The sequence below is a fragment of the Pithys albifrons genome, chromosome 14 (genome assembly GCF_047495875.1).
Source record: "Pithys albifrons albifrons isolate INPA30051 chromosome 14, PitAlb_v1, whole genome shotgun sequence".
Taxonomy (NCBI): domain Eukaryota; kingdom Metazoa; phylum Chordata; class Aves; order Passeriformes; family Thamnophilidae; genus Pithys; species Pithys albifrons.
Genome location: NC_092471.1, coordinates 21224100 through 21250862, shown reverse-complemented (window position 1 = coordinate 21250862; position 26763 = coordinate 21224100). Strand labels below are relative to the sequence as shown.

Here is a 26763-nt window from a genome sequence, read left to right as displayed (position 1 = left end):
GCAAGCGCCTCTCATGTGACCGCCGGCTTCCTGTGCGCTCCCGGCTCGGTGCCGGTGCCGAGGGTCGGGACGTGCCCAAGTGTGCCCAGCGCTGTGCCCTCTGCCCCCAGTGCCATGCTGCGCCGCAAGCCCTCCAACGCCGGGGAGAAGGAGCCAGGACACAGGAAGGTGAGTGCTGGCAGCATCTAGGTGCCCCCGGCACATCCAGATGTCCCTGCACACCCAGAACTGCCCAAGCGTGGGCTGCCATGGGATGCTGAGCAGGAGGGCCAGTGCCAGGTGGTTGGGGCAGAGCCCTGAGGGGCTGGGATACCGTGGGAGCAGCACTGCCATCAGCGTGTCCCTGCTGTCACCAGCCACAGTGGCCTCGACAGCACATAGTGCTGGCATTGTCCACCTCCACCCTGGGTTGCAACCTGGTGGGATGGGTGGCTGGGATGCACAGTCCCTGGGATCAGCATGGGTGCCTGCTGGGGTGCTGGTGGGATCCATGGGGCTCTGTTGGGGTGGCTGTGGCCCCCACTCTCCATGAGTTCCCCATGGCGTGGGCGGCCGCCTGTCATTTCCTGGGGACCCTGGCTGCGGTGCCGGGTGTGCAGCTCCCAGCCCAGCTTGCACAGCAAAGGTGCTGCGGTCGAGGCTGCAGCTCTGTCACGTGTGTCGGCTGCTTCCTCTGGCAGCACCGCTGTGAGATGGGAACCACAGCAGCACCAGCTGCCAGCACCGCAGCCTCTTGAGAGCCCCCAGTATGGCACGGCCATGTCCCACCCCCGGACACCCTGTGTGGAGGCTGGAGTCACCAGTGAGGGCCACAATCAGCCCTTCATTGCCCTGCAGGTCTCACACCAGCTGGCACTTCAGCTTTTGCCAAGCCCTGCTAGGCTGGCATCAGCATCAGCAAGTTGCAGTGGAGAGCCTGGTGCCAGGGCCCTGCCCACAGCAGGCACACATCCCACCATGACAGCTCAGCCATGCTGGGAAGCTTCCACGGGAAATCCAGGTGAAGCCCCCCCTCCCTGCAGTGGGGTGGCCCATCTGGCCCGACACGTCCCTGTGGGCATCCCCTGCCCTTGCCCAGCCACAGCCACTCTCACTTCCCTCTCGTTGCCGTGCTTCAAGAGAGCCCAGCCACGCTGGCTCACATCCCACTGCCGGGCTCCCCAGGGCTCCTCCAGCCCCAGGGCAGCGGCTTTCCTGACTGTTTTAACTCTGCAGGGAGAGTCCCGGGAGGTTCAATTCAGTGCACCGGGGTCTGCTGGGTTCAGGGTGCTGGGGTGGGAGCAGGACAAAAGACAGCAACCCCTCTGCCTGATGCTCCTGGAGCTGGCCCTGCCACGTAAAGCCACAGAGGGGATGCTCTGGGTGTCTCACTGCGAGCCAGCCCTCTGCAAGGAACGGCAAAAAACGGTGCTGAAGGATGCTCAGTGGCGCCGAGGAGGAAAATAATGACGGGCCAGCACAGGGCCAGGGTGCGCAGGGGTGGGAAGGGACGCGGCCGCTGCAGGAGCGGGAAGGGCCGCGGCCGCTGCAGGAGCTCGGAGCCGGCACAGCCGCTTGAGAACGGAAATCACTGCGGTGGCGGCAGAGGGAGCGCTGCGGTGCCTGCTCCGAGCCTGCCGGCAGCGGATGCCGAGCTCACCTGGCCCAAACACGCGAACTGGCTCCCGAGGAGTGCTGGCGCTGGCATCCAGGGATGGGGGAGACTCGGGACCGCGTGGCTGTGCTGGGATGCTGGCTGGCTGTCACCAAGGTTGCTCCTGTCACGGAGAAACCATGGAGGACAGGCACCCGAGGACGTGGAGATGGAGTCAGGCAGGGGGCACAGGGAAGACTGCAAAGAGCAGGGGCAAAGGAGTGCAGCACAGCTGAGATTCAAAGCCTGCCTCGATGGCTGAACCGTGAAGATGACACTCAGTCAGCTGAGGGTGCTCTCTGGGCTGTCAGAGACATTCACAGGCAGAAATCGGGAAACTTTCAGTCCTGGAGTTGACCATGGAGGCAGAGGCAGGGACATGGCTGAGGGGAGCTTCAGTGCTGCAGAGCCCTGTGTTCCCACAGCAAGTGCCCAGCCCATGTGCTGGGACAGCTGCATGGCACAGCACAGGCACCAGGCACAGACAGAGAGCAATACTAGGACTCTACATCCCGAGTCTAGGGGACTCATAGCACAAGGCAGCTCCTGGAGTAGGGTGAGATAGGGGAGACTGTGCCAGTCAAAAAATTCTTTCAGCCCTGGCATCATCCTGGTATGGGCAGAGCAGCCCAAAGGGAGGAGAGGAGCTGGGGCAGGGGATGCAGAGAGAAGCCCTCACACCTTTCCATCTCCCTCCTGCCTCTAGCTTTCCCTCCAGCGCTCCAGCAGCTTCAAGGACTTTGCCAAGTCCAAGGTCAGCTCCCCTGCGCCAAGCGAGAAGGAGTTCAACCTGGAGGAGAACGTGAGTTCCCAGCCTCCCCAGGGCAGCAGCATGCCTTGACATGTCCTGCTCCCCTGGCATCCCCTTCCCACTGGGCACAACCTATTTCAGAGCTGGTTTCCCCAACTCCTGGTCCTACCAGTGGCCCACATACCATGGAGCAGCCCATGTTCCAGCACCGGTGGGATTTGGGGTCTCACAGCCCTGTATGACCCCACTGAGTCATGCCCGGGGTGGGGAGCTCTGCCTTCACTCTCCATCCCTCTGGCAGATCCCTGAGGATGATCACAACAGTGCCAGCCCTGAGGACGCCACGCGAAGCAGTGGGACGAAGCTGGGCAGGAAGTGGCGGGCAGTCATCTCCCGCACCATGAACCGCAAGATGGGCAGGATGGCCATCAAAGCACTGGCTGAGGGGAAGGTGAGCAGGGGCTGTGAGGAACATGGACAGGTGAGTAGGGGCCATATTCCCCTCTCCCAGACTGACTCCAGTGCCCATAGCAGGGAGAGGTGGAGAAGGAGGCTTCCCAGTGCCCACTGTCCCCAGACGGCAGCCTGGAGGAAAGGAGCCACGACAAGATGCCCCTGTCGTACCTGGAGCTGGAGGAGGAGGAGGACGGGCACCCAGCCATGAGCCGCCAACTGTCCAGCAGTGAGCCCAGCCCCAGCAGAACACTGGTCTGAGTCGCCAGCAGAGCAAATCCTGACCCCCTCCTCTCTGCAGGCAGTGACATTGCCAGCCCTGGTGACCCCCGGGACAGCCTGCAGCTGGAGGAGAGTGTCCCAGCCTACACCGGCCCCTTCTGTGGCCGCGCCCGCGTCCACACTGACTTCACCCCCAGCCCTTACGACAAGGACTCGCTGAAGCTGCGGGTAAGCCATGGCCACCATGGCCTGGGGGAGGGAGGAGGGGTTGCTGGAGACCCCTCTGAGATAGGGGTGTTCCCCAACCATCCCCAAGCCTGCACTCACTGACACCCCATCTCTCTTGGCCCAGAAAGGGGACATCATTGGCATCATTGAGAAGCCACCTGTGGGCACCTGGACTGGGCTGCTCAACAACAGGGTGGGCTCCTTCAAGTTCATCTACGTGGATGTGATCCCTGAGGAGACAGTCCCTGCCCGCAGGAGCCGGGGCTCCAGCCGGAGCAAACGCCTCAAGCCCAAGACCCTCCATGAGCTGCTGGAGCGCATCAACCTGCAGGTGAGGGACAGGGGCCATGGAGGAACAGTGGCACCCAGCATATGCCCAGGGTGTCAGCAGTGGGACCAACCCTCTCTGCTCCCTTCTACAATCCCCCATCCCTGTGGGTCCCCACACTGAGCACCCCAGGGGCACAGAGGGGACACAAGGGGTGTTTCTGAGTGATGTGGGGGCAAGTGCCTACCATGGACCTGCATCGAGGTGGGAGTCATGTGGCCAGCACCAGGGACCAGAAGAGCCACTGGAGCCCCACTCACCCCTGCCCACCGTCCCCCACCCAGGAACACACTCCCACCCTCCTGCTGAATGGGTACCAGACTCTGGAGGACTTCAAGGAGCTGAAGGAGACCCACCTGAATGAGCTGCACATCACAGACCCCCAGCACCGGGCCAAGCTGCTGACAGCCGCTGAGCTCCTCCTTGACTATGACAGTAAGAACCTCCGGGAGGGGGTGGGAGACCCCCAACACCATCCACAACCCCCCTGCACTGGGCATCCCAGCAGCACCACTAATGCCACGGCCCCTCTCCCAGCAGCCAGTGAGCCGGAGGACGGTGACAGCTCCGAAGCCCTGCCATCACCTTTAGAGTCCAAAGGGGACATTCCCCGGGACTCCGGTTGCTTTGAGGGATCGGAGACCCTGGATGGCAGCCGGGAGGAGGCCGAGCTTGGGGGTCCTGAGGAGCAGCTGGGGGCTCTCTCCATGGCAGAGTCCCCCTGAGCCTGCTGGCACTGCTGCTTTCCGCTCTGGCCCTGGCAGCGGGGACAGACTGGAGGGGACAGCTGCTGGCAGGGGACAGGGGAGCACCAGCAGTGGGACCTCAAGGCCTGGCTCGGCCCTGGCACCACAGCCAAGTGCTGTACCCCCAGGACATTTTGCACAGTGCTGCCCAGCACTGCTGCCCCAGCGTGGGGACTCGGGGCACCCCAAGGTACCACGCTCTCCAGCAAGATATCACAAGCATGGGCTGCTGCTCCTGGATTTGCCAGCAGGCTCGAGGAGGAAGCTGGGGACAGGAGCAGTGCCTGCAGGCAACCAAAACCTTCCCAGGACACTGTCACTGCTCGGCATGGGCACACAGAGACCTGCCCTCACTCACCACGGGAGTGCAGGATGCAAATAACACAGCTAAGACACCGTGGAAGTGTGAGATGGAGAGGCTGGAAATGAACAGGGAAGGGGGAAGAGTCAGCTGGCTTGGGGTGGCACATACATGCAGGGGCTACAGCTCAGCCATTTTCAAACCAATTAAGTTTCCTTCATTGTTTTAAAATAAAAAAAAAGGAAGAAGAAAATAATAAAGAACCCCAATCCTCGCCCCACCCCTCCTTCCTTCTGGAGACCCCAGCCAGTGCAGGCAGACTCCACTGGCATGGTAATCCCGGCAGGCAGCACCCTACACACTGCATGGAACAAGGAGCAGCAGTCAAAAAATACACTTTTTCACACCAAATTTGAGATTTGGTCAGTAGCGTGTTGGGGTGGCTCCCACAGCCGGTGGGGTGCACGGAGCCAGATGCAGGACCCCTGTCCTGGGGGGATGGGACAGGACCAGGCTTGGCTACAGGACCATGGCAGGGTGGCCAGGAGCAGCTGCAGGGCCACCACAGACCTACGGCCAGAGCCAGAGCAGCAGCTCTGCCCTCTCACCAGGAGAGGAGACCCAGCACTGCAGGAGAGGGGGCAGCGCCGGTGCCACATTAACACCATGTCAAACACCACCATCACCTGCTGCCAGCCAGGCCCAGGGTCACGCTGCAAGGGGCCAGGGAAGGGGGGGCGAGGTGGGAGGCACAGGCCAGGCTCTGGAGGGAAGCAGGCTCCTCCCTGCTGCCCTGCTCCACACCACTGCTGAAAGCAGGATGGCACGAGGCCAGGGACGGAGCAGCACCAGCTTCCCATGCCAGGCAGGAGCATCATGGAGACATACACAGGACTGGCCAGGCAGGACACTCTCCACCTGCCACCATCCACCACACACTTACAGGGAGGCACAGGAGTGCCCAGCACTCGTGGTGTGGGACAGGGAGCTGCCAGAGCATTGCATGGCCTCTCCTCTACCGCTGGACTCTGTGGTAGCCCCAGGGAGTGGGGCAGGGGAGGAGGAGAGCTGACATGGCATGGAGCTCTCCCAGTGTCCCCCCACAGCCTCTCCTCTCACTCTGCTGAGGACACACAGGTGACTGACACCACACAGCCCATCTCTGGGCAGCCAGCACAGTCCCAGGAAGATCCAAGGCTCCCAAAGCCAGTCTGGGATGGCTGAGAACTGCAGAGCAAGGCAGGGGGGCACATGGGAATGCAATGACACAACACACAATCAGGGCTGAGGTTCTGCAGAGCGGCCATTCCAGGGCAAGAAGACGGCTCAGTGTGGACACCCAGCAGCAAACACAGCCCCAGCACCAGCCAGGAAGCACAGTGGCACAGGCAGACCCTTCCCTGCAGCTCAGTACACCCTGGCACAACTGCTCTGCAGCCAGCACAGGGCAGGGGGCTGCCTGCTCCTTCCCTCAAGCCCCTGAGCCAGTGTGAGCCCCAGGGCAGGGTGAGAAGGAGGGTCCCCATCACAGCTGCTGCCCCGGCTATGTCACATGAAAAGGAGGACAGGAAGAAAGCTACTTAAAAAACGCTGCCAGCAGAACTCCTTCCCACTTGTTTGGGTCCTTTGGGCACCAAAATGTCTCCTGACAAGCCTTGCCACGCCAACCACAAAACAACGTCACAGATTAGAGGAAGGAGGGAGGAGGGGAGAGAGTATGCTACTGCCATGATTGCTTTCCCCTTTCCATGGGGATTCCTCAGCAGGAGGAGCAGGCTGGCCCTAACTGCTGAGATGCTGGACCACAAGTTGCCTTGTCAGAGCTGGGGCCAGGCAGCTGGACAGCCCGAGCCCCAAGTCAGGATGGAGCATCCAGGACAGCCTGCAGAGCCAGAGGCCCAGCCCTGGCCACAGGCCGACCTGCCTCGGCAGTGGCAGTGCCCTGTGGTGGTCAGGGTGTCACTCACACTCGCTGTTCCGTGCCACCACACGAGGCCAGCTACAGTCCACATCGTGGTGCGTAATGACTAAAGCAAAATGGCCATGGGAAATCGGGTGCCTGCCATTCAGCCCTTCTCCTCCTCTCCTCCATCACTTCCAGCCTTGATTAGACATAACAAGAAAGTTCTCCCTTCCAAGCAGATGCTAGTGCTCCACTCGCCCAGCGTCCGAGGAGGGCACTGGGGGCTCCCCAGGCGTTCGCTCCTTCTCCTCCAGCATCTCAGTGTCACTCAGGGACGGTGCAGTGACCTGGGGAGAGAGGAGAGAGTGACCTGCAGGAACACACCCCAGTACAGAGCACCTCTCTGAGCATACAGGGCCCACTGCTCTGCTCCTGCCCCCAGTTCCACCAGCAGCAGTCTTGGCTGGGCTTGGGAAAAGGAGAAACCACGGGTCCCCCAACAGAAACAACAGCAGCTTTGGGAAGAGCTGGAGCACTGGACAGCTCCAGCAGAAGTGGTCTGGACTGTGTCCACCAGAGAAGCAGCAGCTCATGCCCAAGCAGGAGCAGGCCCAGCCATTTCCCACCACAGTCATGGAATAATTTAGATGGGAAGGGCACTCTGGAGGTCTCCTGTCCAACCACGTCCTTAAAGCAGGCCTGATTTCAAACACAGAGCAGGCTGCTCAGGGCCATAACAGCTTTCTCCAAGGACAGAGATCCCACACCTGTGAGGGTCCTTCCCAGGACATGGAGCACCAGAACAAGATGCTTGCAACATCCCACACCTCCTTAGCCCCTCCTAGCCCCAGGGGTGACAGCTCCTGAGCGCTCTCATGGCAGGACTGATTTCCAAAACTGCAGCCAGCTGTGATCTCCTTTGAGAAAATCCAAGGAAACCAAGAGGCACTGGTTTCCAGGGTTGGAGCAAACAGGCTTTTCACCGTCAGCCTCTCAGCACACCCACCCCGTGTTGTTTTGTCCTTCCTAAGTCACTCTCAGCTTTCTCTCACTGTCCCAGAGGCCTCCCAGCTCCCGAGGGAATGACTCACAGCACTGGGGGGAGGAATGCTGCCATCCTGCTGCTTCATGCCGCTCTCCTCAGCCTGCCTGGGGCCCTGCGTGGCCGGGGGCTCCTGTGTGCCCGGCCCCCGTGGGCACAGCCCCTCCTGAGCTGTGCTCTCCTCCTGCTGCAGGATGCCCCGTCTGTCCAGGACACTGCAAGAACAGAGCCATACCATCAGAGACCCATGCCTCCCCAAATCCCACCTCTTCTCCCAGCAGAAGTGCTTGTGGAAGTCAAAGGTCAGGGCTGCCACCCTCAAGAGCCCACCTGGGAGGCAGGGGCCCGCAGAGCACCTCGCAGCAGTTCTTCACTATGTTGCCGTGGCTGTAGGGATTCTGCACACGGTTCTTCCCAGTCCAGGACCCCTTAATCTGAAACAGGCACAAGCTCAGGTCTGCTCCAGGGAAACCCTCCCCCAGAGCCCTGCCTTGGCCTGCAGGGCGGGCACAGCTGTGACGAGTCAAGGAACCACAATGGCTCAGAGGAAGAGGAAGAGTCTGTACTTACATCTTCGTTGGTTGTCTGATTCAGTGCCACCAGGAAGGTGTGGAACCCAGTTAACCCCACCACCGACCACAGCGTGAAGAAACAGATGAGCACCTCCAGTACAGTGAGAACAGTTAAGGACTGGGAACAACCTGGGAACAGGCCAAGCCCACCTGCCACTACCGCCAGGCCCACCAACTTCCCTTCCTCTCCTTAACCATGGCTTTCTGCTTTACTCTCCTAAAAGCCGCAAAACTGCTCCCCACCTTGTCATCAGTGGGGAAAATGCCCAGAGAAACTTGTTAGAGTGGCCTGGGCAGCAAGGCTCCAGCCCCTCCATAGTGCAGCTCCCACTGACCCCCAGCTTTGAAGAAGTGAAGCCCTTGGCACTGTGAAGGATATGTCCCTGGGGTTTCCTTCAATGTGTTAAGAAACCCAATCTTCAGAGATTCTGCAGGACAAAAAGAGAGAGAGATCTTTTTAATCTGGAACATCCCATAGAATCCAGTTCCCTTTCCCACTCCATCACTCTGGTTTCACACCACCATCCATACCCCAGCTCCCCCTCTCCCAGCCAGACTCACTCAGTGCTACGTAGACGATGTTGAAGGTGAAGATGTAGATGGTGAGGAGGGAGAGCGAGAGGATGAAGAGGTAGAAGTAACGGTAGTTCCTCTTCCCCACACAGTTGCCCACCCAGGGACAGTGATGGTCGAAGCGCTCTGGGGAAGCCAAGATGGAGATCAGCACCACCCCAACACAGTCCTGCCCGCCTCCAGATCCTTGCTCCTGTGCCCCCACCTCAAAAATCTCCCAGGCTGACAAGGACTCCCAAGTCCAACCCTCTGCTTTCAGGATCCCATATTCTGACTCCCTTTCCAGGAGGGGAGGCCAGGTCAGAAAGTCTAAAATCATTTTATAGTGGGTCATTTTGTGCATTAGGAGAGAGTTTGAACTTGGCCCCTAATGTGTCTTCTCTTCCTGGGGTACAACAGCCACAGCACACAGGTTAGGTAAAGGCTTGGGAGTTCTCAGGTTGTTTCCCAATCCACTATACACCTACTGGAATAATCAGGATAGGGTTCAAGGAACTGCATAAACACACAAAGGCTGGGAATCTGAAGAGGAGGAAAGGGATTTCTGCCTGGAACAGCAATGCTGAGCACAAGCCAATTATATACACAGGACAATGACAAGGCCATTCCATAGAAAGGCACGATCCCTGTGTTGATCAAGGAGTCCCTGTCACCCAAGACACAACTGGAACCCCTCAGACCCACAAGGCCACAGAGTCCAGTGGAACCCAAGAATAGGCTGCACATGTACATGGAGCACTTGGACTTAGACTAGTTATTGCCAAAGTCCTGGCAAAGAGGAACCACCTGGCTCTAGGTTCTTCTCCAGGCAAACTTCAAGCTCCTTCACTGTAAGACAAGGCAGTCTGTCCCTGTCTGGACACACCACCACTCCAGACCTGCCCAGCATGAGCTCAGGTGCAGGTTTCCACCTCTTCCCAAGGCTCTCCCAAAGGAGCTGGGGCAGGAGCAGGCCCAGCCCTCCACTCACCCACGCAGTTGTCGCAGATGCTGCAGTGCGAGGCGCGGGGCGGGCGGAAGATCTTACACGTGTAGCAGTACTTGAGCTTCACGATCTGGTTGTTGATCTGGAAGTTCTTGATGCGCGGGGGCGGGCGCTGACCCTGCGGCACCGTCCCGTTGGTGGCCTCTGCCAGGGAGAACCGGGCACAGATCAGACCTGCTACTACAACACAACAGGCCTAGAACAACAACTCACTTCCCTGCCTTTCCTACCAGCGGGATCAGAGCCTGTTGGCTCAGGAGCCAGTGGCTGCAGCTTCGCTCATGAGGGTCAGAGCCAACCTGGCAGCTTGGAGGCAGGAAAAGGAATGACAGAGCTTTCATGGGAATGCTGAGTGGGGGCTAGGGGTTGGTTGTCACCTGCATCCACCAAAACTCCTCTATTATCTGAGAGATTTAAGGCACCACACCACCCCTTCCCAAAAGCAAACTAAAGTTGGTATGAACATGGCTATGGGAGAGAAAGCAGCAGGTGAAAGGGTTCCCAGAGAGAGATGCAGGTATGTTGTGCCTCCTCTTTGAGACTTGTCCAAGCACAATGAACCAGGAGATTGGGGCAACCCTCACTTTTGGAGGTCCAGCCAGGAAGAAAGGCTCTGCAGGGACTGTAGCCTGAAAATATGCCAGAAATACAGATGCTTTTGCAGCCCTCACCAGTTTGGCCACTCCACACTCACCGATCTCCATCTCGATGAAGGCTGCCTCGTCAGGCAGGGCCCTTGGGATCACCCCGGGGTCGCTGAAGCTCGTCCGCAGCAGTGTGGCCATGGCAAACAGGAAGAGAACTGCTGCAAACACGGGGATGGCTGGGGACAGCTGGACAGCCAGGTACCGGCACCTGCGGACACGAGGCAGGAGCCGATGAGTCAGAGTCAGTCTGGAGTCTGCCGGCACCGGGCTGAGCGCCTGGCACGGCATCAAAGCCCGGGCGCTCCTGAGCACTGCTTAGATCTGGAGCAGAGAAGCTGTTCAGCTCATCCTTCTGATCCCACCACCACAGGGGAACACTCCTGCGGCAGTTCCAGTGACCAGGCACCAGCATAGCCCTGCTGGGTTTTACACCAGCCAGGCATAGACACTTCCCAGCATTTGTTCTGTTTTCAGCTCCCGTTTTGGTTGATGCCAAAACATGGCCAGGCAGCTGGCGGGGCCATACCCATTAGACCCCTGCTGCCAAGGGATGGGCTGGACTTGTGGGAGAAGCACCCAAGGCCTGGTCAAGGACCCACCAACAGAGAGAATCAGAAGGCATGGAAGGACATGGGGATGGTGGGAATCTCTGGCTGGCCCCTAAAGGGCAGCAGCTTCCAGTACCACAGAAATTACTGGGATTAACTGCATCCTGTGCTTCTCAGGAACGGGTTCCTGTGGAAGTGCAACATTCCCATGCAACAAGACATCTGTCTGCCTTTGCCTTTTCTGAGGCAAGGGACTGAAAAGGTCCAAATAAAGCAGAAAGGCTCCTCCTCCAAGACCTCCCAAGCTCAAGAGGGAACATGGCACAAGGTTTGTTTGCTCCATAAATGCAGCAAGGCCTGACAAGAAGTTTATGGTTCTGATCCTCCCAGTGGAGGAAGTGCAAAGAGAGCATGGGACTCATCTCATGGCAGCCCTGCTGCTCCCAGACATCTGCAGCCATGTTCCCATACAGCACAGGCCTGGGCAGAAGTCATGGTTTAGAGACATACTGGGCTGAAAGAAAACACATTTTTACCCTGATTCCTTCAGAAAACCCCACTGATGTTGGGGAGCTTTCCTGTGGTTTAAAGGAAACCTCATCCAAATCCCACCACTCATACCATGTCTTACCTCTCTGCTCACACGTCCTTTCCCCAGGGGTCTCCTGATGCAGCTGAGCACTCAGACTTTCAGACACCTGGCTTTCCTAGACCCACCCCTCACCCTTTCTTTTCTAACCCAGAGTCCTGTTCCACAGTTACTCTCCAAGAGAGAATCAGGCTACTGAGGACAGAGATTGTGGTTCCCAGGAGGGGCTGCCATCCCAAGCAAGGCCATTTCAGCTCCACAGCACTGACTATTTAATTCTGGACAGCATTCCCACCACAGCTTCCCCAAACACAATGCAGCTTCCAGCTCCAGCTCTGCAGGCCCCCCACAGGAATGCTCACCAGGCCACTGCCTGACTCCAGGAACTGTCGCCAGCACGTCACAGGGACAGAAGAGCTGCACACTGGAGCTACAGCACACTTCAGCCACAGGTGCAACACCAAGCGCCCACAGCCAGGCACAGGCCCTGTCCCCTAAACCAGTATCCTTAATTTCAGACACGGCACACTCTGCAGTTCCCCAAAACGACGTCCTCATGCCAAGTCCTGCCCACAGCCAGAGAGTCAGAGGGCTGAGCTTATCGTCTTCAGGCAGCCAAAGATAACTTTGCACTCCCTTTGCAAGGGCAAAGTCCAGGGAGACCTGCGAGGCAGTAGCGAGTAAACAGAAACCTTGCAGGCTATTTGGGGTAGAAATATGGGTTTAGGAACATGTAATATGGGTTTGGCCTCTTCTGCTGGGTATCAAGTGACAGAGTAAGAGGAAACAGCCTCAAGCTGTGCTAGGGGAGGTTCAGGTTGGACATCAGGAGGAATTTCTCCACTGAAAGCGTTGTCAGGCTTTGGAAGGGGCTGCTCAGAGAGGTGGTAGAGTCACCATCCCTGGAGATGTTCAAGGAATGACTGGATGTGGCACTCAGTGCTCTGGGCTGGTTGACAAAGTGGAAGTCACTCAAAGGTTGGACTTGATCATGTTGGATGTCTTTTCAAACCTAAATGTTCAGTGATTCTGTGATTATTCCTTGAAAATCTGGACACTGTGCAGCAAAGGGCTACAGCCTGACCCTTGTTCAGCTGACATGACAGCTTTTGGAACTGCTGTGACAACATGAACATATTGTGGGTTTAAATGTGGATCCATGAACTGTGTTAAAGCTGAGCCACAATGCTCCTGCTTCCACATGGGCTTAGCTTAACTTCCCTTAACTGGGCTGGCTTCTGTGGCCCCTCACAGGTGAGGGCACAGGTGAGAAAGCCAGAGGAGCTCCCACCACACTGAAAACACATCCCAAGGCCCAGCGTGAAACCCAAAATGGAGCCCACCATGTGCCTCCCATCCCATTGTGCTGATGGGGCCTCACTCTGAAGGAAGTGACTTTCAGGGAACGTGTCCACAGCAGGGTCAGTAACCACACAAGGTCTTGATTTGGTGTTCAGGTGCTCACTAATACTGGGGTATCTTCAGCCTATGCCTCATCTCCTGCATGATTTCACTGCTCAGGAACAGACATTTTAAAGATTTTTTGTTTGGGAAAGCTCAGAGCCAACAGAGACTCTCTGTTGGTATGTGAGGATGCTCCTCTCCCACTCCCAGCACCATATCTGTGCTCTGGAGCATTTTGTCACCAACAAGCAGACAATAACAGCACTATCGCAATTCATCATCACAGGGGGATGAGCTGGGGGCAGGAAGGCTTAACAAAGAGATCATTGGAATGGGGTGTGGGGGGAGAAGCAGCTGGGAGGTGCCACAAGTTATGGTGCTTGGCCAGTTATTTTGTGCCCACTTGAGCAAGGCTGTTGTAACCAGCACATTGAGCAAAGCCCTGAAGGAAGGGGAAAGCCACCATACTGGGGTGACAGGGACTGCGGTGACAGCCACCAGGCAGTACACCTTCTGCACAGGCCCCAGCTGGGCTCAGCACAAGCTTCACAGTATCACTCACTCATATCTCAACTGCAAATCACCTGTTTAACTTTCCTAAACTATGGCACAACCACACCCTGAGTGCCAGCAGAGCTTGATCTTTCCCAAATGTCTGACCCTCACCAGGGCATTTCAGTCACCTGCACCTCCCAGCTCTGGGAAGGTGTCCAGGAACTGCTGTGCCTGTGGTGAGGAGGTGGCTGCTTCGAAGCCCAGGTTCACACAAGGCTGTGCCCAGACTCTTCCCAGCAGCACCAGGCAGAGCTGGAGCTCCCCATGGAGCCTCTCCCAATCTGCTAGCAGTGACACAGAAAGCCTCACTACACAGACCCGTATCAACTGCCAGCACAACACCACGTGTTCTGACCTGACTGAGGCAGGAGACAGACACATTATGCCAATGCTATTGCTCTTTCCCCTAAAAATCCAATCACTGCACAGGCAGATCACCCCAAGATCCACATGGGAACTGGGGTGCCACAGAGGATGTGCAGGCTGCAGGGAGGGTGAAGTCACCTCCTGAGCAGGAACCCACATATGAGAAAAAGGTCCATTCAAACCCCATGAGCAGCCACTGCACGTACAAACAGGAGTGAAACAAGCTGAACTCTGGACACTATCAAGTTCATCTTTAGCAAAAGAAATTACAATGATTAAAAAGCACCGATCAACTCATGTGTAAGTTTTGACCACGCCTGTCACAGATCTAACCAGAGGGAACACCAGCTCAGAGGCCTCTCTGTCAGTCTTGGGTCTCAGGGGTTTGGAAATCAAAACTGAAAAATAAAGTCACATGAGAGGCAGGGTAGGTCTTTTCAACTCATCAGAAAACAAAGGCATTTTCATCTCTATAAAGATAAAAAAGTAGGAAAAACAAAGTGATAAATATGCCTGGGCATTGGAAAAGCCTCTGACATTTACAGATATCGAGTTTTGTGCTGAAAAGCTGGAGACAAAAAATCCCATTCCCTTCACCCGAGCACAGAACTCACTTCAGGAGGCCAGGAGACAGGCTGGCAAACTGCAAAGGGAACTCCCAGTCTGAGAGAGGATGCTGAATCCCATCATCCTCATTCCCAAAGGGATTTCACAAGTGCTTTACCTGGGCTTCTCCTCAAGCTGGAACACCATGCGCAGAGTTACCAGCTAAGTGCCCAACCACAGGGCTGATATACCATTAGGAGTCTGAAATAATGCCAAGAGGATGTGGACCTGAATTTTATGGGACATGTTACGGAGCAGACCTAGTTAAATAAAGGTCTCAGACCCTGCAGGGACCAGACCTGAGCAGTGGGAGCTGCTCCCTGACAAAGTGGTGGTGAGAGAGGTGTCCTTGGGCAGAGGACTCCGGTCGCTGCAGAGCCTTCCTGGGAGCCAGAGCCAGCACAGCTCCGTCCCCCCTCTGCCTTATCCAGGAGGGAGGAGCCGGATCCCAGGTACAGCACTGAGCTCTGGCAGCCTCTGTGTCCTGCTCGCTCCCAGATGGAGAGACTTTCGCGACCCCAGACCACAGTGCTGCGGATTTGGGGATCAAAACACAGACATTCCCTCCCCCTGGGCCGAGGTGGCTCAGCCCACTCTCCCACAGACACCGCGGAGCAGCTGCTGGCACTGGAGATACTCGGAGGAAAAAACCACCAGCAGCAGCAGCCCAGAGAGCACAGCTGTCACTCCAGGGCCGGGGAGGACCCTGCCAGCGAGGAACGGCTGTGGCTTTCCCCCTCCATGGGTCCCAGTCCCCACCGTCCCCCGCTGTAACCGGAGCCAGCACAGCCTCGGAGTGCCGGGACCGAGCCCGGCCCGGTGCAGGGCGAGCAGACAGACAGATCCTGGCTCCAGATCCTGGCCCCGGGCACCCAGGAGCCGTGCTCAGACAAGGTGTGACTGCGCAAGTGATTCAGCTGAATGGAAGAGGCACCACGGCACGGGCAGCCCTGCAGTGAGTGGGCAGGGAAGGAAAGGGCTCCTCCGCCCACCACCACCGGCTGCCACGCTCCAAACCCAGACCAAACACCCGGATCGCTCCTCTGTAGCACAAACTTTAAGGGAGAAACCAGGAATTTCTACACAAACGCTAAAGAATTTGCCAAGAGCTGAGACAAATGCACAACACGGTGAAAGACCAAGGCTGAGACCCTCACCCAAAGCTCCCTAACACACGTGAAAGGACAGGCAGGGAGCTGAGCTGCTCATCTCAGCCTGGCTGGTGAAAAAGAGACACTGGGGAGTCTTTCCAGATAGGAAGGCAACATTTCATCCCTCTCCCACATACAAACATTCCCAAACAAGTTCAAAGCAACCCTCTCTTTACCAAACAGAAAACACTGAGGTGTTCTGCACTGAGAGAATCAAAGGGGTATTTGGGGTTTTCCCGAACTTTTCCTTGTCTCCCTGAGATGATTTAACTAAAAATCAGAGGTGCTCCTGCTCCCAGCAACACTCTCCCCAGAGCCCACCCTCTGACTCTAGGCAGTCTGGATGCAGCAAGAAACCCCTCCACAGGCCTCTGCTTCCCGGTGCGTGGAAAGGGGCTTCTCAAGGAATTTCCAGTCACATTCCTGACTAACCACAGCCTAGGGCTGGAACACAGCCTGAGTTCACTCTGTCTGGTGCAACCACGGGGGCAGCTGGTGAGGGCAACCACAGCAGAGTGGGATGTGATTCACTCTCCTGCTACGGACAGGATCCACAGGGAGCCAGAGCAATTGTCCCTCAAAACAATGTTTCTGGAGCAGCAACACTTTTTAGTTCTTCCTGCAAGGCAGAAAGACTCAGGTCCATTTTGCAGATGGAATAAAAAAACCCAAACAACAAACTAAGAGTGGTGTCACTTGGCACCTCAGAATTCAGACTGAGCCAAGGATAATTTGGGCAGGGAGCTATGGAGAGCCATGCCGGGCCAGGTGCTGTGGAGACCAGTGTCCTGGCCTGGAGAAGATGCCAAAGAGGCCAACATCTGGGCCAAGGGGCTTTATGGCTCTGCAGGGATAGCCAGGGCTTAGCCATCAAGCAGCTCCTTCCACTCAATTTTCCTGACTTAAGGAGCTTTTATGTTATCCAATCATGTTTTGGCCCTTTTCCTGCCCCAAAACACAAACATGCCCATGGAAGCTGAGGAAGGGAAGTTTTGCAGTTGTTTAGCTGATCTAATTTCATCCTCAAACCAGACAACTGGGGTGTTCTGCCGCCTTCCACAGCCTTGGCTGAGGCAAACAGAGGCTTTTCTCTTTTTGTTTGATTTTTGATTGTAGTCTAAGGCCAGCCCAGCTCCCAAGGAGAGCTGACAGGACAGGGCAGGTCCCTCTCCTTCAGCAGAATCCAAAGTTTTGGCTGCAGGTCTTTAGGCTGCCGAGCTGATCTAGGGGGTGGCTGGGCCCTCCCCAAATACCAGGGGGGCTCTGGTTGTGGAGGCTCTGCTGCAGCGCAGCACTGGGGGAAGGTCGGACAGGCAGGAGCCCTGGAGCCACCAACCTCTCTCCTCATTAGTCCCCCAGCAGGGTCCCCTCCTCAGTGGGGCTGGCACGGGGGCTGCACATCCTCCCCGGGCAGGGACATGGGCTGGCCCCGGGGCTGCAGCAGCAGTGCTCTTGCACCCCAACCATCCCACGGCCAGGAGCACTCGGGACTGCCAAGCCCTACACGGGGGAAAGGGCGACCCGTGGGGACAGTGGGCCAGTGTCACCCTGCAGGGTCCCAACACAGGGAAGTGTGACCCACGGGGAGGCAGGGCCCGTGTCACCCCACAGGCAGGGCCTGTGTCACTCCACGGGCAGGGCCCGTCCTCCCCAAAGCCTCCCAGCGGAGGGTGAGAGGCAGATCTGCACAGGGACAGCCGCGCTGTGCCAGGCTCCTCTTTGCCAGGCTCCCGTGCCCGGGCTGGTCCCATCCCCGTCCCGTCCCGTGGGGCTCCCGGGAGAACTCACTCGAAGGCGAAGAAGAGGGCGCAGGTGCCGAGAATGAGGAAGAGCGTCAGGTAGAAGATGCCCTTCTGCCGGGCCATCATGATGCGGCCGTCGCAGCAGAATGTGTTCCTGCCCGGCAGCTTCTCCCATTTCCGAACCACCTTCTTCCTCGCTACCATCACCGACATGGCGGGGCAGTCACTGGGGCGGCGGCGGCCGCCGAACGTCCGAGCTCTGCTGCTGCCGCTGCCGCTGCTGCTGCTGCTCCGCCGCCCGCGCCCCCGGCATCATCGGGGCCCCGCGGGGCCGCGCTGGGCTGGGCTGGGTTGGGCAGGCGGCTGCGGGAAAGGCAACGGGGAGAGCGCTCGGTCAGCACCGGGGCGGCGGCAGCGGGGCGGGGGGCTGCGGCCGTCGCCATGGAAACCCCGCCCGGGAGGGGCGGCGCCCCGGGAACCACCGCGGAGGGGGCGCGGGTGCGGCCGGGGAGCTCCTCGGCTGGGCGGGAGGGCGCGGCGGGGCGGCTCCGCACCGGGACGGGACGGGACGGGACGGGACGGGACGGGACGGGACGGGGCAGGGCAGGGCAGGGCAGGGCAGGGCAGGGCAGGGCAGCCCCCGCCCCGCGGGCGCACCGGGACCCGGAGGGCAGACGGTAGAAGGAAATGGGTAGGAGGGGCAGGAAGGGCCCCGCGCCGCCGCTCACCCGGTGCCGGTGCCGGTGCCGGGGCCGGTCGGGCCGCGCCGGTCGCTCCGTCCGCGCCGGGAGGGGCTGCCACGCCCCGCGCCGCGAGGGGGCGGGGCCACCGCCGCCATTGGCCGCGCCGCGCGCTCCGCCCCGCCCAGCCGCTCCCCGCCCGCCCATTGGTGACGCTCCGCGTCACTCCGCGGAGCCCCCCCCACCCCGCCGCGCGCTCCGCCTGCCTATTGGTTGCCCGCGCTGCCACTCCGCGTACGCTCCTCCCGCCCCTCCGCTTCCCGCCTGCTCATTGGCCAGGCGCGCTGTCAATCCGCGTGGACGGCCCTGCCCCGGTGCGGACAAGGCGAGGCGGGGCGGGGTCGGGGCACCGCACGTGGCGGGGGCGGGGCCGGGCGGAAAGAGGAGCGGGGCCTACGCGGTTTGTCCCGGCGGCTCCCGCCAGACCCCCGGTGCAGCCCCCGGCGGGGCCCGGCCGGTGCCGCTCCCCAGTTCCCAGTTTCTTTTCCATTTTGTCTCGCACCGGGAGCCCACAAGGACCGGGCTGCCGAGCGCCAGCGCCGCGGGGAGCGTACGGGATGCTCCCGCCGGGGCTCCCTCCCCACGCCACTCCCACATTTTGGGGCCCGTTTTCCCGCGGGTTCGCACACCCAGGCCCTGGGGGTGGGTGGGGGGTCACCCCGGTATCCCATCACCGGTACCCCATCCCCGTTACTCCATCCCCAGTATCCCATTCGCTGTCCCCCATTCCCGGTATCCTATCCCCTGTATCCCATCCCCGGTACCCCATCCCTATTACTCCATCCCCAGGAACCCATCCCCGGTGGCGCATCCCCGTTAATCCATCACCGTATCCATTCCCTGTATCCCATTCCCGCTATCCCACCGTCCATCCCACGGGCACGTGGCTGCCAGCGAGGGTAGGGCCCGGAGCGTCAAATCCGAGGGGAAAGTAAGGAACTTTTCCCGCGGCTGTTGCTATGGAGACGGGAGCAGATGGGGAGCAGCTCGTTCTCCCTGTCCCTCCGGCAGCCCCCGAGCCCCCTGCGCGCCCAGGCCGGGATGGAGGAGGAGGAGGAGGATGCGGGCGCGGGTGATCCCGCCGTGTGCCGGCCTTGACCGAGCACCGACACCGCCCCCGCCCCCTCCGTGGCTGAGAACTCCCCGTTTGCTCCCCAGACCCCTCGAATCCCACCAGCCCCTCACACGCCCCCGAGTACCGGGGCCGCCCGGCCGGGAGGAACCGTCGGAGCGGGAGCTCCGTCCCTGAGCCCCCGGCACTGGCACGTCCCGGGGGGTCAAACAGCGCAGCCTGGAACTCCCGTGGCCGGGGGAACCCTCGGGGGTCACGCGTGGAGCGGAGCCCGCGGTGGGCAGCGCCGGACCGCGCTGTCCGGGGAACCGGGGCTGTCCGGGGCGTCAGAGCTGCCCCGTAGCCCCCAGAGGTCCCGTGCGAGGCCGGGCCCGGGGTCTCTGCGCCCCGAGGCCGGGACAGTCCCCGCGGTGTCCCCCCGGTCCCCGCCCCGGTCGCCGGCCCCGCTGCCATGGCAACCGTGACGTCCCGCGGGCGCGCTTTGCGGCAGGGCGCGCGGACCCGGCGCCACACGGGACGGCGCTTTGCGGCAGTCCCGGCGTGCAGGACCATGGCGGAGGAGGCGGACGCGGTCGCGGAGGGGGCCGAGAGCGGCAGCGAGGGCGAGGAGGGGGTGAGCGGGGCCGGGATGGGCCGTGACGGGCTCCCTCTGCGGCCCCTGCCGCTGCCTGCGGCGCTCCGGGTGCTCCCCGGGCCGGGGCGGGCGCAGCGGAGGACGCCGTGGCCTGGCCGTGATGCCGAGCCCCGGGGCTCAACCGGGCGGTGCCGGGGGGCACCGAGGGGCACCGGGGAGCGGGCACTGGGGCCATGCCCGCGGCCGCGCTCCTCCGGGCCGGGCCTGTGACCACGTGTGTCCTGTGGCAGGAGGATGGCGAGCGGCGGCACCGGCGGCTCCTGGAGGCGATCAGCGCCCTGTCCGGACGGAAACGGTGAGTGCGGGGCTGGGAGTCCCGCGGCTCCGCACCGGGGCTGCTGCAGCAGCCACGCCGCGGGTCCGCCCCGCTGCCCTTGAGGCTGCGCAGAGAGAGGGGCAGGTGGGGCGCTTCTCAGCCCCTGCCCGCTGGCACCGGCCCCAGAGCCTCCGGAGCACTCCGGGGAAGACGAGGAGGTTATTTTGGGGTTATTTTCTGTCCCTCTCTCTCAGGCGGAAGCTGGCGGAGCGCTCGGAGGCGAGCGGGCAGGTGTCCGAGTACAATGTCACCTGCAAGGGTGAGGCCCGGGCGCTGGGCAGGGCTCGGGGGGCGGGGGCAGCGCTGTCCACCCAGAGACATCACGGGGAGGTGATGGGGCTGGGCAGTGGCAGCTGCAGCCCCTAACCTGGCAATGCCACTCCTGCTCGTAGGTACTGGGGATAAGCTGGTTCTGTCGGAGCTGCTGCAGCCCATCCACCCCAAATCTGCCCTGGGCAGCGTGAAGAAGGATCTGGCCAGGCTGAAGCGGAAGGCAGCGGTGGAGCTGCCGCTGAGCAAAGAGGAGGCGAAGAGGGTGAGTGCAGGGAGCAGAGAAGGGGGTCTGAGCTGAGCCCCACTGCCCCCTGCTCCTCCCCGACACTGGCATTGCCTTTCCCTGCCCTTTGTGTTCCCCTCCAGGTGGTGAGAGAGGCTGCCTATGTCACCACCTCGAAGGACGTGGGGAAGTGGCAGCAGGTGGTCCTGCAGAACCGGCGCGCGGAGCAGCTGGTGTTCCCCCTGCGGCAGGACATCCCCACCGTGGTGCCTCTGGAGAGAGTGACCTCGGCGTGGAAGGTGGGGCTGAGACCCCTGAGGGGGCTGGGGAAGCTTCAGGGCTTTGGCCGCAGGGCAGCTTCAGGGATTTGGCTGGGGTAATTCCAAGGGTTTGACTGGGGTGGCTTCAGGATTGACTGGGGCATCTCAGTGTCTCCTGCCTGTGCTGGGAGGAGTGACAGAGGTGATGGAGCTGAGGAGGGCCCAGCCTGTGGCTGAGGCACTGGACAGGTGCCTGCTAAGCTTGGGAAGGTTGAAAGAGCAGTCTGTGTTCCTCACACATAGCAGGTGTGTAAATGTCATCTGAGAGAAGGCAGGAGAGGGGTTGGAGCCTGCTCTGTCCTCTCTTCTTGTAGCTTCTCAGCCCCTCCAGTGTTTCCATCTCTGAGCTGGGCCAGACATCTGGGGCCCAGCCAAAAGTCCCTCAGTCACAAGTGCTGAGGCAGAGGGGTTTGGTTTACCAAATCCTGTATGCCTGGAAACATTCCTTACAAAAGAAGGTCGTGTTTGGTTTTGAATGTGAGTTCCCATGGGATTATGCTGCTGGGAGAAGAGTTGCTGCCATCCCTGGGAGCTGTCGGATGCCCAGGTGAGGGGCAGCCCATGCTGAGCTCCCAACATACCCGTGGCTCACCTTGATCTGCCCAAAGGCAGATGGAGGGGCATGGCACTGGGTGGCTTGGAACCCTGCTGTGTGCTGCTTGTCCAGTGCCCCCTGGGCACTGCTGCCCATTGACTGTGAGGCCATTTCTCTAATGTGGGAGAAATTCCACCTGCCCTCAGCTGGTGATATGGCAGAGAGGGTGTCCAAGGCCTGTGATGTGGGACCCGTGAGTGGGGCTGTGACCCCCCAGTCCCCTGAGGAGGAGACACACTTCTCTGGGCCCTTCCGCAGTCCTGCTCGGTGGCAATGGGAAGGGATGGGGACATCCAGGAAAGCATTGGCCCTTGCAGTTCTCCTCATCCTCTTGCTGTGTCTTCTGTTCCAACAGGCCCGAACTCCACTGGAGCAGGAGATCTTTGGATTGCTCCACAAGACACAGCAGCCCATCACAGACCCGCTGCTGACGCCGGAGGAGACGGCCTCGCTGCAGGCCATGAGCTTGGAGGAGGTGAGGGCACCCCTCTGCCAGGCCCTGGCTTTGGGGGCCTTCACCCCATGCCCCCCATCCCTCATCCCATGCCTCCCATCCCTCACTCTGTGCCCCCCATCCCTCACTCTGTGCCCCCCATCCCTCACCCCGGGCCCCCCGTCCCTCACCCCGGGCCCCCCATCCATCACCCCGGGCCCCCCGTCCCTCACCCCGTGCTCCCCATCCCTCACCCCGTGCCCCCCGTCCCTCACCCCGTGCTCCCCATCCTTCACCCCGGGCCCCCCATCCCTCACCCCGGGCCCCCCATCCCTCACCCCGTGCTCCCCATCCCTCACCCCGTGCTCCCCATCCCTCACCCTGTGCTCCCCATCCATCACCCCGGGCCCCCCATCCCTCACCCCGGGCCCCCCATCCCTCACCCCGGGCCCCCCATCCATCACCCCGGGCCCCCCATCCCTCACCCCGTGCTCCCCATCCCTCACCCCGGGCCCCCCATCCCTCACCCCGGGCCCCCCATCCATCACCCCGGGCCCCCCATCCCTCACCCCGGGCCCCCCATCCATCACCCCGGGCCCCCCACCAGGCGCGGCGGCGGCGGGCGGAGCTGCAGAAGGCCCGGGCTGTGCAGTCCTACTACGAGGCCAAGGCTCGGCGAGAGAAGAGGATCAAGAGCAAGAAGTGAGGCTGTGCCTGTGCTGGGCTCGGTGTGGTGGGGAGGGCTAGAGCCCCCCTGCCCTGCCTGCAGCCTCCCCAGACCCTGAGCCCTCACCACCCTTGTGCTGCAGGTACCATCGCGTGCTCAAGAAGAGCAGGAGGCGCCAGGCCCTGAAGGAATTCGAGCAGCTGCACAAGTCGGACCCTGCAGCTGCCTTGGCACAGCTGGAGGAGCTGGAGCAGCTTAGGATGCAGGTGCTGCCGTGGTACCTCAGCCCCATTCCTCAGGAGGGCCGTGCTCCCTGGGGAGCTGTGTGTGATGCTTCTTTCTTCCCCCCAGGAACGGATGAGCCTTAAGCACCAGAACAAGGGAAAATGGGCCCGATCCAGGGCCATTATGGCCAAATATGACCTGGAGGTAAGATCATGGAGTCCCAGAAGGGTTTGGTGGGAAGGGACCTCATCTCATTCTACTCCCCTACCATGGGCAGGGACACCTTCCAGTAACCCACATTGCTCCAAGCCCCATCTAACCTGCCCTTGAACACTTCTGGGATGGAATTGTCCAGCCACATTCTTTCTGGGGAACCTGTACCAGGGCCTCCCCACCCTTACAGGCGAGAATTTGTACCTATCCCATCTCTGCCTGCCTTCTGTCAGTGTGAAGCTATTGCTCCTTGTCCTGTCCCTCCACACCGTGGTATAAAGTCTCTCCATCTCTTAAAAGCCACTTTATACCTTGAAAGGCCATGACAAGGTCCCCAGTGCTGCCTGGGGAAGCAGGACAAACTGAGGTGGGCAGGGAAGGTGAGAATGTTGTCTCTGTCCTCTGATGGAGCCTCTTGGTGCCCCCCAGGCTCGCAAGGCCATGCAGGAGCAGCTGGCCAGGAACAAGGAGCTGATGCAGAAGGTGCGGGTGGAGCCGCTCGAGGAGGAGCCATGTGACGTGCCTGAGGAGAACACTGTGGCTGTGCCCATCCACACAGGGGCCAGCAAGGCTAATCCCTGGATGCTGGGCAAGCCTAGCGCCCCAACCCCAGAGCCTGAGGCACAGGAGGGTCCTGGAGTTGGCACAGTGCCTGGTGCTGTGGAGAGCAAGGAGGAGATGGAGGAGGAGAAGGAGCTGTCAGAGGAGGAAACTCTGCTACAAGAGTTTGAGCAGAAGCGCCAGGCACGGCAGGAACAGGCAGGAAGCCCTGAGGAGCATGGTGAGGAGCTTGAGGCCCCAAGCAGGGTGGGCTGGGCGAAGGAAAGGGGGCTTGGGGCCAGTTTTTGGCTGGTTTCACACAGCTATCCTTACTCTGCCACCCTGCTCAAAGTGACCATTTTCCCCCTTAATGTGTAGGTGCTGATGAGGCTGAGGCTGGTGCTGATGAGGCTGGTGCTGATGAGGCTGAGGCTGGTGCTGAGCAGCCAGGGGACAGCCCAGTCCCCCCAGTCTGTGCCGAGGAGCCGGTGAGCACAGGGCTGGAGCTGCCCCCTCAGGCCCAGGAGCAACTCCTGCTCTCGGAGCAGCTGCACCGTGTGCAGACCATGGAGGATGTGGAGGGTCTGGCCAAGGAGGAGCCTGTGGAAGAGCAAGAGAAGCCAGTGGCTCCAAGAGCAGGGAAGCGAGTGCAGAAGCAGGAGGAAGGCAGGGCCAGGGACAGACAAGCCAAGAAAACAACAGCCAAGAAGAAGATGATCAGCCTTGAGGATGTGCTGGCTGGGAAGCCCCAGGAGATGGAGTACTCAAGCCTGCCTGTGGTTGTGGAGGAAGAGGTGAGCGTGACAGGCCTCCCCCCTGCTTCTCAGTACCCAAAACACCTGATGGGTAACACCAAACCCCAAACCACTAGCCTCCAAAGCACTAACTCCCAGTAAACCCAAACCCTCTCTTGGTAACCCTAAACTCCCTTCAGTAACTCCGAGTAACCCCAAACTGTTAACCCCAAAGCTCCTCCCAATAACCATAAGCCCCAAACTAGTTACTTCAGTATTCTTAAACCTCCTTATAGTAATGCCCATTAACTTTTACTCCCTTCCCACTCTACCCAGTACCTCCCGAACCCTCTCCCAGTCCCTCCCCATGCCTCCCAGTTTGTCCCAGAACCTTCCCTGTCCCTCCCAATTCCCCCAGTAATCTCTAAAGCCGTTCTGCCTCGTCCCTCGGCAGGAGGGTGGCATCGACCAGCGCGGGATGATCACGGAGGCCTTTGCTGGGGATGACGTGGTCACTGATTTCCGCCGGGAGAAGCACAAGGCCGAGGAGGCGTCGAAGCCGCAGCCAGTGAACCTGGTGCTGCCGGGCTGGGGCGAGTGGGGCGGCATGGGGCTGCGGCCCAGTGCCAGGAAGGTCAAGAGGTGAGTGGGGGAGAGCTCAGGGACATACCCAGCCTGGTGCCAGCCCTGACCCCTCACTTGCCTGCAGGTTCCTGCTCAAGCCACCGCCAGCACCTCCCCGGAAGGACCAGCACATGCCCCATGTCATCATGAGTGAGAAGCGCAACATCCACGCAGCAGCACTTCAGGTGGGTCACACCTGGTCACCATGAGTTCCAGCAGCTGGGTGGGCCCAAGGCTTTCCCGAGATCCCTTCCCAAAACGTCCTCAATCCCTGCCTGTAATCCCTGCCCAATGCTTAGCTTCCATCTTAAATGGCCCAGGGGATAGATGGTGAAGGAGAGATGTACAAGGCTGCTTCGTTGATGGTGGCGGCTGTTGCAGCCCTCCTGGGCTCTTCTGGAAGTGGGGACAGAAGCAGGGTGTGAGTGGGTCCTGAACAAGTGGGAACCGGTGGGAACTGGGGGCAGCATGGGAGAGAAGGGCCAGGCTGGATGGCCAGGAGACATTAGCCCTGTGCTCTCCCCACAGGTCAGTGAGCTGCCCTTCCCCTTCGAGCGGCACCAGCAGTTCGAGCAGAGCATTCGGATGCCCGTGGGCACCACATGGAACACGCAACGTGCCTTCCAGCAGCTGACAGCCCCTCGTGTGGTCACCCGTGCTGGCCACATCATCCAGCCCATCTCAGCCGAGGACATCCCTGACACGGCCCCTGGCAGCGGGGCCAGGCCTGGGGATGAGGCTGTGCCCCGGAGGAAGGCACAGCCCCAGAGGAAGGCACAGTCGTGGGGGAAGGCACAGCCCCGACGCCGCAGAGCGCAGTAGTTCGGTGCCTGCGGCCGGGGGGCTGGGACTGGAGCAGGCAGAGGTACCAGGAGAGGCTCCTGGTTCTGTCCAATTCATTCTACCTATTTCCCTGCAATAAAACCCAGGGTGGTGTCTGCGTGGCCACCCTGGCATCATCCAAGGCTGGGAGGGCCAGTGCCCTCCCTGCTGCCCTTGGGGCCCACATGGGGCCAGGTGCTTTGGCCAAGTGGAGGGTGAGAGACTGGTCAAGGGCTTATGGCAGGGCAGGTCTGGGATCATGCTGAGGGGCTGAAGCAGCTGTCCACATCCTGCCCTGTGCTTTTGTCTTTCATATCCCTATTTTTTACCTATGTATATTTTTAAGTGTTGGCCAAAGGGGCTTTCTCCCTGCCCTGCTGTGCTGAGCTCAGCCCTGAGGGAGGTTCTTCAGGTCCACCTGCACCCCTGAGGTACCTGCCCAGCGTTAATAAACGTGGTCACTTGGAAACGGCTCAGTAAGGTGGTGCTGCTGCTCAGCACATGCTGAGAGCTGGTGCTGCCCTAGGCAGCCCGTGGCCTTCTTGCTGCCCACCTCTGCCTCCTCCAGCTGCTGAGCCCAGGCTCCCTGCCCAGCCACCCCGGCAGCCTGACAGTGAGGTGGTCAGTGCTTGCTTGCTGAATCCAGCACGAATCGAGGGATGTGCCAGAGCCTTATGGACTGCGCAGGGATCCCTCCAGGCCTCTCCTCTCACTTCCCACGTGGACTGTGCTCACGGCAGTTGGAGAAACACTCGCAGCCCCGGCGCAGGAGCTGGAGCTGCCGCTGATCCCAGGAAACGTGTCCCTTGTGCCAGGGACGCCTCCTCCCACCTTGGCACCACAGCCCACCTGTAGCCACGGGCACTGCCTGGCCCCACGGCTGCCCTTCGCCTGCGGTGGGGTCAGACTGGGAGAGTGGGGGTCGTCCTGGGGGGCTGGGGCACAGGCACCCCCTAGGCTAACAACGGATACCCTGTGACTCCAGTT

General features: G+C 60.4%; 3 protein-coding genes across 5 annotated transcripts; 2 read left to right on the top strand and 1 right to left on the bottom strand.

Moving 5' to 3' along the window:
- The first annotated feature begins 3 nt into the window (after positions 1-3).
- Positions 4-5062, top strand: SASH3 (SAM and SH3 domain containing 3). Of its 3 annotated transcripts, none has more exons than XM_071569398.1 (8): positions 4-168; positions 2340-2435; positions 2686-2835; positions 2919-3066; positions 3139-3287; positions 3412-3618; positions 3900-4050; positions 4153-5062. In XM_071569398.1, the coding sequence occupies exons 1-8, from the start codon at positions 115-117 to the stop codon at positions 4338-4340; spliced, it is 1143 nt and encodes a 380-aa protein (XP_071425499.1). In that variant the 5' UTR covers positions 4-114; the 3' UTR covers positions 4341-5062. The 3 variants fall into 3 exon arrangements, with proteins under 3 accessions (XP_071425499.1, XP_071425498.1, XP_071425497.1); XM_071569397.1 differs by having other exon boundaries at positions 5-168; positions 2916-3066; positions 4156-5062; XM_071569396.1 differs by having other exon boundaries at positions 5-168; positions 2916-3066.
- ZDHHC9 (zinc finger DHHC-type palmitoyltransferase 9) lies at positions 4857-18182 on the bottom strand. The gene is made up of 10 exons (XM_071569400.1): positions 18074-18182; positions 17392-17708; positions 10432-10592; positions 9723-9881; positions 8741-8878; positions 8559-8607; positions 8178-8280; positions 7938-8041; positions 7657-7822; positions 4857-6912 (listed from the first exon to the last, which is right to left on the bottom strand). Exons 2-10 carry the CDS (start codon positions 17556-17558, stop codon positions 6808-6810), a joined length of 1152 nt encoding a protein of 383 aa, XP_071425501.1. The 5' UTR covers positions 17559-17708; positions 18074-18182; the 3' UTR covers positions 4857-6807.
- A 1426-nt stretch (positions 18183-19608) lies between these two features.
- On the top strand, positions 19609-26506 carry UTP14A (UTP14A small subunit processome component). Its single transcript, XM_071569562.1, has 14 exons — positions 19609-19770; positions 20022-20086; positions 20302-20366; positions 20500-20642; positions 20747-20902; positions 21874-21993; positions 22559-22653; positions 22761-22884; positions 22970-23047; positions 23486-23837; positions 23975-24390; positions 24785-24972; positions 25040-25139; positions 25483-26506. Exons 1-14 carry the CDS (start codon positions 19609-19611, stop codon positions 25774-25776), a joined length of 2358 nt encoding a protein of 785 aa, XP_071425663.1. The 3' UTR covers positions 25777-26506.
- The last annotated feature ends 257 nt before the right edge of the window (positions 26507-26763 follow it).

What these genes read in the sequence shown, in the direction of transcription:
- SASH3 (XM_071569396.1), top strand. Translation starts at nt 115, where the DNA reads ATGCTGCGCCGCAAGCCCTCCAACGCCGGGGAGAAGGAGCCAGGACAC. An exon ending in AAGCACTGGCTGAGGGGAAG is followed by an intron (nt 2,836 to 2,915) that starts GTGAGCAGGGGC and finishes CAGTGCCCATAG; the next exon opens with CAGGGAGAGGTGGAGAAGGA. An exon ending in AGGACTCGCTGAAGCTGCGG is followed by an intron (nt 3,288 to 3,411) that starts GTAAGCCATGGC and finishes CTCTTGGCCCAG; the next exon opens with AAAGGGGACATCATTGGCAT.
- ZDHHC9 (XM_071569400.1), bottom strand. Translation starts at nt 17,558, where the DNA reads ATGTCGGTGATGGTAGCGAGGAAGAAGGTGGTTCGGAAATGGGAGAAG. An exon ending in GCCCTCTTCTTCGCCTTCGA is followed by an intron (nt 10,593 to 17,391) that starts GTGAGTTCTCCC and finishes TCGTGTCCGCAG; the next exon opens with GTGCCGGTACCTGGCTGTCC. An exon ending in CTTCATCGAGATGGAGATCG is followed by an intron (nt 9,882 to 10,431) that starts GTGAGTGTGGAG and finishes TCTCCCTGGCAG; the next exon opens with AGGCCACCAACGGGACGGTG.
- UTP14A (XM_071569562.1), top strand. Translation starts at nt 19,609, where the DNA reads ATGGCAACCGTGACGTCCCGCGGGCGCGCTTTGCGGCAGGGCGCGCGG. An exon ending in AGGCCATGAGCTTGGAGGAG is followed by an intron (nt 21,994 to 22,558) that starts GTGAGGGCACCC and finishes GCCCCCCACCAG; the next exon opens with GCGCGGCGGCGGCGGGCGGA. An exon ending in CTGTGGTTGTGGAGGAAGAG is followed by an intron (nt 24,391 to 24,784) that starts GTGAGCGTGACA and finishes GTCCCTCGGCAG; the next exon opens with GAGGGTGGCATCGACCAGCG.